This window comes from Neltuma alba, unplaced genomic scaffold (genome assembly GCF_004799145.2).
Source record: "Neltuma alba isolate B1F8T4 unplaced genomic scaffold, ASM479914v2 tig00011820_pilon, whole genome shotgun sequence".
NCBI classification, from domain to species: domain Eukaryota; kingdom Viridiplantae; phylum Streptophyta; class Magnoliopsida; order Fabales; family Fabaceae; genus Neltuma; species Neltuma alba.
This window is the reverse complement of record NW_021636434.1, coordinates 263,382-274,223: the sequence shown is the minus strand read 5'-3', so window position 1 is coordinate 274,223 and position 10,842 is coordinate 263,382. Positions and strand designations below refer to the sequence as shown.

General features: G+C 33.3%; 1 protein-coding gene across 1 annotated transcript; it reads left to right on the top strand.

Annotated features, from left to right (window-relative positions):
* The first annotated feature begins 4,075 nt into the window (after nucleotides 1–4,075).
* LOC114718222 (O-fucosyltransferase 23) lies at nucleotides 4,076–6,541 on the top strand. Its single transcript, XM_028903486.1, is given in 4 exon segments — nucleotides 4,076–4,447; nucleotides 4,836–6,069; nucleotides 6,072–6,113; nucleotides 6,116–6,541. Coding segments are annotated over 3 exon segments (1,323 nt in total). The 5' UTR covers nucleotides 4,076–4,447; nucleotides 4,836–4,955; the 3' UTR covers nucleotides 6,283–6,541.
* The last annotated feature ends 4,301 nt before the right edge of the window (nucleotides 6,542–10,842 follow it).

Genomic DNA, 10,842 nt, shown 5'->3' with positions numbered 1-10,842 from the left:
AGGCAGATTCTTCTGGAGTTTAAAGAAATTACGGCGCTGCAACAACGAAGATTTTGATTCTGGGGAGGGGCTATGTCGGCTGGCCCGGGTCAGGCCCCATTCCGGAGGGTGATGTTTGGGCCGTACGCCCAATGATGTGTTTATTTTTCTGTGACGACACTGACCAAGCCCATTACAAAATATTTCCTCTTATACTTAATATAAAAACTAATTCGCCCATTTCACCAAAAAAAAAAAAAAAAAAAACTAATTCGCCCTGCCTAACATTGGTATAACCTAGGAGGAAGGGAGATTTCGCCCTGCCTTTAGATCGTGGGTGAGCCTAACCCCTTTCCAAAAATTTATATATATAAAAAAAGAAAGAACTAATTAATTAATTTAAATAGATTAAAAAAATTATTTAAATTAGTTATTTATAATTAATAGATATTGTCTTCTCTAAAATATCCTTACTAATTAAGCGTCATTTGATGAAACATTTAATATGCACAACTAGATTATTTTGTAAAAAAATAGATAAATATGATAGACAAAGCGGATTGAGGTATTATATTTATGACTAAATTGAAATTTAAATAAGCTCTTATATTAAGTACCAAAAATAGGATATTAATTGAATAATTTCGCTAACCCTCTGTTTGGATGGAAAGAAAAGTTGAGAGGAAAGAAAATGAGAGGAGAGAAAATGAAGAGAAGGGAAAATTGGAGAGAAAATATTGTCATCTCTCATGTTTTGATGGACGAGAGAAAATAAAAAGGAAAAAAATGAGTAAATATATGAATGACTAAAATATTCTTTATGTTATAGAAAAAGATATCTTGATTAAAATCAAATTAAATATCATAATGAAAAACCATATTTATATTAACACAATCATATAATTTAAAATCAAATTATTTGATAAAGATATATTATAATGTTATTATTTTTTTAATATCAAATAATTTTGTAAAAAAAGAAAAAATAATAACATTTTGTGTAATGTAATACTAAAAAAACCAAAACGACAACTCTACTTGTTTTTCCTTTCAATTCATTTTAGACGGATTTTTTTTCAATTTTAGTTATTTTATTTTTCAATCAAGCAAACACAAAAGAAAGACTTGATAATAATAAATAAAGTGAAAAAATGAAGAAAAAATAAATAGGTATTATTTGCTGAAAAAACATATGTAAGGGTAGAGAGGAAAAATATGTTTTCTTCTCATTTTCTCTCCATATATGAAAAGAAAAGTTGGGAGAAAAATAAGCTGTGGGACCCATCTCATTTTCTCTCTAACTTTTCTTTTCTCCCATTTTTCTTCCCTAATCCAAATAGGGAAAAAGCCACTTTTCTCTCCATTTTTTTTCATTCTTCATTTTCTCTCCATCCAAACATAGCATAAAAAACAGTGACTTTCTTTTTAATTTAAAGTGTGAAGTTTTAGTTAAACAAGTCCACATTACTCACTTATTGGAAAATTTGACAATAACAATATAAAAAGGTTTGTATAATATTTATGAACTTATTCACATTATCCTTTAAAAAGGAAAAATATTTTTGTATTTTATAAATTGATCATAATTGATAATTCGTGATGGACATGATCAAAATAAATGTTTTTAATACGCATCCATCTATTTCATAATGTCATCTTCTAACCACACTGCCTTTTGTTTTTCAAAAAACTATATCAAATATGCCCTTTTGACCTGTTTTGAATGAAAAAGTTACCATCGATTATAACAAAAAAAATAAAAAATTAAGTTACAGCTTCAGCTTACAGAGATATGAAAATAATTGAAATTTAATACGACGGCAAAAAAAATCATTAATAATCATGTTGCCCGCTGCATTCCTTTTCCATGTTATTCTTGATCAAAGGATTTGACATTTATTATGAAAATAGGAAAATAAAAGAAATGAGGTTGAGGGAGGAAAATAGAGAACATAGGAGATGATTGTACAGAAATATCTGTTAAAGTAAATAATATCTGGAGTTTAGATGTATTAATAATAATGATAATGTAAAACTCCCAAAAAAAAAAACCTATATTCATGTTGCAAGTACTGTAGATTTCAGGGTAGAATAACAAACATCCCTATTTATTATTGCAATACTCATAATAAATGGTAAAAAAAAATGTTATCATTAAAGTAATAAATACTCCTCTAGTCCTATTTATAGGACAGGAAGAGAAAACATTTTTTTGGTTTTATTTAGAGGGCATTGAGAGAAAAAAGTTTTGTATGGATATACAATTTTACCCTTTATTCATTATTATGTTGACATTATTTATATGAGATATAATATATATTAAATAGAGATAAAGTTAAAGAGTTATTGAATTTTAAATGAAAGTTAATGAAATTTAAGATTTTTCTTGATCTCTGTGAAACATGTTAGAAGTGACTTATAAATAAGACTAGAGGAGTATATACAAAAGCAATAAAAAACTATTTTTATATTTTATTCTAGAATTTATTATCCCATGTGCCCCATGTATTATAAATCAGTTTAATATAATAATAAAGTGTTTTTTTTTTTGGCAATTTGTCATTACTGCACAAACTAAAAGCATAGCACTTATTTGGCCTTCAGGTTTGTTCTTCCTTTTTGTCCATTAATCCTGTACATAGCCTTCTCCCTTCTGGCTTCGTCTCAGTTTAAGCGTTGAATTGTGTGTTACTCCTCCGGTATTTTGCAACTGTATATATAAGGGTTTTATATTTAAAACCGGAGAAATATCAACTTATTAAATCTCGAATGAATTTAAGTGTTTTTACAAGGTCTGACCAAATCGCCTTTTTTTTTTTTTCAAAAACTTCATTAGAATATATTACATTGTGACCCGTTCTAGATGGAAATGTTAGTGGTCATAAACTGCCACGAATGATAAAACTAGAGTCAAAACATGATAGCATTCTGTTAGGATGCGAGAAATTAATAATTATATTGCCCTCTTGCATTTGCTTATTCCTGAGCAGCGTTGATGATAAGGCCGAATATTGGCTCCTGCAATTAAAAACTTCGCATTAGTGGTAAACCACTGCTATTTCTAGTGTTCTCTCTCTCTATATATATATATGTTAGCTGTTACATTAATGCCTATTGAACTGACACTTGACACCAAAAAAGGGTTAACAATTTGTGGTCTTAAAACGTGACAAATGATTATCTATTCAAAATGCATGCTGCTCCTTTAAAATAATTTGCGGATATACATTATACTATACCAATCCTAGATATAATATAAAGTAGATTTTATATTTACAAGTGAAGGTAGTATTATATTATAATTTGATTTGATGCGTTGTAGTACAGTGTGTGTTTCATTTTATGTTAAAAACAACTTAAATTATTATTTTCGGTCCTTAATACAAGATTTAGTTCACTAATTTGAGTAAATTAAGAAAACTAGTTAAATTAGTTATTTATAATAAATATACGCTGTTTTTTCTAAATTATCCTTACTAATCAAATGTATTAATTGAAACTATCATTATTATAAGAACTCACTTAAAAAAATAGATAAATATGAAAGATAAATTAGATTGAGGTCTTACATTTATGATTAAGATAGAAATCAAACTGACTCTTATACTAAGGACCGAAGGTGGTATAATAGTGTGGTCAATGTTAAATAGCAAAACCATTATCTCAATAGTTTATAATGCAAAATTAAATACGGCTTACAACGTTATTGATAATTAAACGCTTCACGCGCTTTATGTGATATGGTCAATGACCAAAACTAGTTGACTTAAAAAATAAAACTTGAGTTGTCACAGGACAATAAAATAATATGAAGAATATTTTTTAAAAAAATTTTCGGTCAGTATTTTAAAAAGTTGGCCATTTTTTTTTTTGTTGAAAAAAAACGTTTATCGAAGCTGAGGTTGCTGGGTTGTACCCAACCATCTCTGGCCCCACCTTTAGTTGTTGGACAGTGCATGCCTCTGCTGCCTCGGATATCCCTTTCTTTGTCCTTCTGCCTCTTTCTCGTTTCGTTCATCTCTCTCTCTCTCTCTCTGCGCACATGATTGTGATTCCCCACTCCTTTGGGCCCCCCAGTTTTTTTTGGATTCTCAACGATCATCCGCACCGGATTATTTCCTTTCTCATTTTCGTCGCTTTTGTTTCCTAACCCATCGTCCTTTTTTGCGTGCTTCTCCCTCTTATCTCTGTTTTCTTCCCCTTTTTCTCAAATACCCACCCGCCTTGGTTTTAGACTGTGAGGGATTTGCCAGGTGGGGCTGCTATTGGATTTTGCTTTGGCGGGGATTTTGGCTTTCCTGGATTCCTTCTTATACACTGATTATTCTTCTCCCATTTGCTTTCTGGGTTTTGTCTCTCAGGTTTTTCAATTCGAATTATTTCGTCAGAATCTCTATTCAGATTTGAATATCTTGGAGACACTGCATGAAGGGGTTTTCATTTTCTCCGTGTTTCCAAATTTTCGAAGGTTAACGGATTGATTAGCAAGTCTGGTTTACCACTAAGCACTTTTTAATTAAATGTTTTTTGTTTTTACTGACTTGCTCTGCGTTCTTCTTGGGATAATATCTGCTGTTTTTCCCTATCTCCTTATGCTTTTGGGCTCATATCTATGATAGACATGCTATAATTACCAAGAATCACATGGGTGCCAATTTTTGGCGTATTCTGAATTGCATTGGATTCTGAATTGGTGAAGGATCCTTCATTTTTCTTTCCCCCTGAGTTTTCACTTTATCAAACGCAGTGGAAAAAACATGATAGCATCGAGACATCATATGTGATTTTAGAATGGAAACTTTTGGTAATTTCAGCTGAAATTGATGGTGCTTCTCTCTTTGATGCAGGTCATGCAGATTTTCTTGCAAAATGGGAGACTCTGCTTTCAATTTGGACACTGGCTACGTGAGCCCATTGGATCTCTCCACTGATGTTGATCCTTTGTAAGTGATTTTAGGAGCTCAAAACATCTTTAGATGGAGGTGTTTTCTAATTGCAAGCTGTCAAACTTCTTCGGCACCACTTTTAAGTCAATAACTTGCAAATGTATGTTCCTGGCGGTTGCTGTTTTGATTCTTAGAGCTCTTTTGCTTCCTCCAGCCCCTGCCTTCGGTGGGATTGAATGGACTGATCTTGTTTATATCCCTACCCTTTCTTTGTCATCGAGTTCTGCATCTGGGATCAGGCAAGATAAGTTTTTGGAGGTCCCTCAGATTGTATGGGGATTAAACAACCAGAAGATAGCATTTGCAAGGGCTTGTCTTACTGCCAGAATGCTCAATCGAACTCTATTGATGCCTAGCCTTAGCGCCTCCTTGTTTTACAAAGAAATTGACCTTCTACAACCCATTTCCTTTGACAAGGTTTTCCAATTTGAGAAGTTTAATTCACTCTGTAGTGGGTTTGTAAGGTTGGGTCGCTACTCTGATCTTCTAAACCAAACCCAAGTGCTTGAAATGCAAAAGGGAAGTGGAAGGAAGTGGACATTGGAGAGGGACATGGATCAATTGATACAATATAGCAGAGACCCGTTTGATCAACACGAGGTAATTCGAATTGTGGGAAAAAACCCTTTCCTGTGGCATGATCATTGGCCAGTGAAGGATTATGCAAGTGTTTTTGAGTGCTTGGTTTGGGTAGATGAGATTGCAAAGGAGGCAGATAGGGTTGTGTCGAAGATCAAAACAATTGGAAAAGAAGTGAGAGGTGAAACTGATAGCTCTTTGTTAAAGCCTCTGCCATATATAGCTGTCCACATGAGGATAGAGATAGATTGGATGATTCACTGTAAAAAAGTAGAGCAAAGATTAAACACGAATCAAATCTGCAGTAGCAAGATAGAGATTATGGACAGAGTTGGGAATCTCAGGAACACTGCGGACCTCGAGACTCCAGTTGTTGTTTATCTTGCAGTGGCTGATAAGCTTCTTAACGATTCATCCCTACTGGAAGGTTGGGGAGAAGGATTTCTTCCTTATGAGAAGAAGAAACTTGGGGTTGATGGAATTTACAGCAAGTATCCGTATCTGATTCAGTCTGCAATTGACTATGAAGTTTGCTCAAGGGCTGATATCTTTGTGGGGAACAGTTTCTCACATTTTCAAGCCTGATTGTGCTGGAAAGAACACAGAAGATATTAGAATGGGTGCGTCTAGCAGTGGTATGTGTAAAACTGATCTAAGATGGCCTTCTTATGCCTATAATATAGCTGGAGAATCAAGTGGTCCAATGAAATGGATCACTAATATGTCTGATGCAAGTCTTCAAGCTGTGAGCTATGGCACCAGTCACTTATCTTGTTGACATGTACTATGTCTCTGCAACTTCAAAATGTAGAGTAGATTAGCAAAGAAAAAGAAAAAGGTAGAAAGGATTTTTTTTTTTGTTCTTTTGTTTATATTTATTCTTCCCTTGTATTCCCTTTTGGAAGGGGGTCGTATGACTTGGGAGGTTGAGGAACTAGTGCATCTTTTCTTCTTGCTGAGTCCTTTTTCTTTGGTGCGGAAAAATAAATCAAATATTTTGTATGCATGTTGAAATCAATGTTTCACTTTTGTAATAATTCTGTTTTCCCATTTTCCCCCTTTGTAAATATGTTATTATATTATATAGAAAAGAGATTAGCTAAGCACTTGCCATCTGAATTTCTCCCACCAACCGCCGGAGTTTGTTGGATGGCTTTGGATTTTCGTGCATTTTGGAGCAAGTTCTTGGATGTCACCTGGAGGTACAATAGACGGGTGAGATTGGGTCCAGACATGTGGGACCTACTTAGGTATGTAATCTTGTCCATTTATTTTTTCTGGGGACTGGAGAGATGGTTATCTGGGTAAGTGGGGCCTGCTTCTGACTGCTGTCTCTGCATTTGTTTTCTGGTACTCAGAGCCAGGCTTTAGTTTCAGTATTTAACAACATTCTTGTGTCTCTCCAATAATGTTAGTAACTAAGCACCTTCTTTGACACCATCATCTTCTTCTTCTTCTTTATCCACATATGCACGCACACACCACAAATCGTCTTCTTCACGTTGCTTTTTGCCAAGAAATGACTGCAGCTTCGCAGGCATTTGGGCTTTCAGAGGTTAATATTAAGGTGTGTATTTTCATAATTAACTTTTCATTTCATTGGCATAAACATAATATAAAATTTATATATACTTTGAACTTCAGATTTCTACTGACGCGCTTCACTCACTTGACTCGTGACTTTTCACATGAGTTTGTTTCTCTGGTGGCTCAGGGGCGCGCGCACACATACTGGAGAATTTAAAACCGGTGAGCAGAATTATTTATATGAATTTAAATTTAAATGTCTAAAAGAAATGGCTGTCAGAAGTTGTTTGAAGAAAAGTTTTGTACATATATATTTAATATATATATTATATATATTATATTTGAAGGCAGAAAGGTTTCCTCCCCAAAAGTTGTGGGGTTTCGTTAGGGTCTGAGCAATGAATTAAGGAGTTGGAAAAGAGTAGTTGGGCAAAAAGAGAGTAAGGAAGAGTACAATTTAAGGTAAATTTCCATGATTGTATGAGGGCAGGAGAGAATCGATATAACTATAAGCAGCAGAAGGAAGGTACAATTGAGTTGTAACAGTGTTTGCTTTTATTGAAGTGGGGTCTTGCTTTACCCATGCATCTTCTTCTTGCCACTTGCCCTTTTTATTCCCCCCTTACCGAATTCTTCTTGCTCCCTAGTAGGACTTTAAATCTTTAATGAAACATACTAACTCCGGTTTTTAATATAAAATTTTATTTGATTTTAATTTTAATCTTAAATATAAGATCTTAATCCACTTTGTTTCTTATATTTATGTATTTTTTATTTTAAGATAGTCCCTCTAACAATGGTAGTTCTGACCAATACACTTCATTAGCAAGAATATTTTAGAAAAGATAATACTTATTTATTGCAAATAACTATTTTATTTCTAACATTAATCTCCTCAAATCAGTCAACTACTCTTATAATTAGAAATAGAGATAGTACTCCTCCGTCCTTAATATAAGACCCATTTAACTAATTTGATTAGATTAAGGAAGTTAGGTAAGTTAGTTAATTATAAGAAAAGTAACACATTTTTTCTAAATACCACAATCATCTTTCTTAATATACCCCATCTCCTTCTTCTATTTGATTATGGTTAAGGGAGTATCTATAGGGGTATTTAGAGAAAATTAATAAATATGAGAAATGGGTCCTATATTTAGGACCAAAACCAATTTAAAAATTGGGTCCTATATTAAAGACCAGAGGAGTATTAAACTATAAAGTGATTCTTATAAAATAGAAGGAAGTATATTATGCTTGTTCAATTCATATTATAAGTCACTTCTAATCATTTCATAGGAATTTTAAAAAAAAGGTGATTGAGGCATTAACTTTTTCTGAAAACGAGACAATTATTTCATCTTTGCCTATGCTCAAGAGTATAGAAAATCCTACACAGATTAAGAATTTCTTCTAAAAGGCCCTGCTTTTAGGATGGGGAAGTAGTATCGTAAATGTAAATCTAAATCCATTCGGATGTTGAAATCAAAATCCTTTCTCCTCCATTCAATTACTTTAGGGAGAGAGAGAGGGCGGTGGGTCATGGAATGACTGTGGAGATGGGACCACAAGCAAGAGCCGCAATCGTAGTTATGAAGTCACAGTCCTACAAGGGGAGGGGGTTGTTCTCATCCCACTCTCTCCTTGCCTGCCAGATCACTGCTATTGTCATTTTCGACCCGGTTTTTCACCCAAAAAAAAATTGAAAAAAAAGAGAGAGGAGTTTTTGGGGCAAAAAAGAAATTATAATTTTGAGATATTTAAAAATTATTTTAGAGAAAACTATTTTACAGGTACATATACTTTCACTCAATTTTTAATTTGGTACTTCTACTTTTTTTTCTTTTTTGAAAATCCTTCAACTTTACACGGTTAACACCGTTAGCCCCTATATTTTGAGAACCACGCTGAAGGGCCAACGGAAAAATAGATGGTGTTAAAATTAGAGATCTTCATCAGAAGTGAACGCAATAGGGGGAAGGCGACTTGTTTGTGGAGGAATTCGATTTGCTTTGATGGATTCGATTTCGAAGAGGGCTTCTTCGTTTTGCTTGGATTGAATCGACTTCTACACAATAAATTTTCTTATCCATTAGCCACAGCTATTCATCTTCTCCCTTCGCCAGAAAAATGTTTTGGACTGATCGAACTCCTTGCAATGGAATAGCGACCATGCGTCTTTGATAGTGTGCTTGCCTACAATGCTCAACTAAGAGAGAAGATGACCTTGTTTCAGAACTGATCGTGCGCATTTGTGGGTCTCAATTTTTCCCTCCCTTTTGTATTTTAACGCCGTCTATTTTTTCGTTGGTCCTTGAGTGTAGTTTTCAAATATAGGAGCTAACGGTGTTAACCGTGTAAAGTTGAAGGATTTTCAAAAAAGAAAAAAAAGTAAAGGTATCAAATTAAAAATTGAGTGAAACTATAGGTACCTGTAAAATGGTTTTCCCATTATTTTAAAAGCCTCTTCAGTTAAGTTTATTCCTGACGTTCCTTGAAATAAAGGGTTATCGAAGGAGTACTGGCCTTTGGATTAGTTCTTCATTCTTGACAGAAAATAATCCCAGCGCTGAAACATAGTCCTTAATTGTTAATAAAACAAAATAAAATAAAAACAATTATCATATGAACAGACGAAGGACAACCAGAGTTATGTCTGGCACTTTTCAGATTTTAAATATGTTTGTGGGAAATTGTCGATGCAATATTTTGAAGCTTTTCAGCAGAAGTCTGTATTTATCTTGGCTTCCACATTTATATTGTAGTTTAAATTTATAATGTTCAAATTAGTAGCATTAAGCAATTCTGTTTAGTTCATGTATCATTAAATTTTAAGGAGAATTACTAAGATGTTCTAAAAAAATAAATTTAATTATTAAAATGTCTTAATAACAAGTGATCAATCTAAACTTATTGTCATTCCCTGCTCTGAAATTTGTCACTGCTTGCTTACTCTTCATTTGTCAATTGATTTTAAGGTAATTAAATCCTTTTCTTGGGACCTAATTATAATTCTTCCTAAATTTTATTAAACTCAGCTCAAACCTCTAAACCAAAGTTTGCTTTACATAAAATATACGTAAGCTGATTTATCCATTTGCCCTTTTCAACTGGTTTTTTTTTTCATAATACAAGTGAAGCATTGGTCTGTTTGGGGGGAAAAAAAGAATTTGGGCCTACACTTTGTCAAGAAAACATTGGGCCAGCAGATGTTGGCCCAATATGAAAAAGGGTGGTGTGAAATATAATTAACCAAAACTGTTAGCATCGGGGTTTGCAGGGCTTGCCTGGAGAAGAATGCTACCAATGATTTTCCAGCTTCCACTCAGTGGCATCGGAATTGTTTTCAATGGAGAGGCAGGAATGCGTTTTCAATGGAGTACAGAATAAGCAAAAGGTGCGCTTTTTTTTTTTGGCAAGAAATTAAAGGTCAATATTCATTATTACAGATAAAATGATGAGCACAGCATAAAAAACTTTTTTAGCAAAAAAAAAAAAAAGTAAAAAAAAATTCAAAATAATTTTAGAAAAAACCCACACTCCCACATTGGGTCAATTTGTAGAGCTTCTTTTTTTTTTGGGGGGGGGGGGGCTCCTAAAGCTTGCGTAAAAGTAAAGAATGTATAATAAAAAAACAAGAAGAAAAAATTGCGGTTTTGTTGTAAAATTTATTGTTCAAAAGCACTTGAAATTTATTTTTAATTTTATGGAAAACAGAATACATTTGCATATGGTCGATGAGAGTTATGTCGTTTAGGAACCTAGATTTTAGGTATTTTTGGATATAAATTTTACAACTACGAGTTTTTTT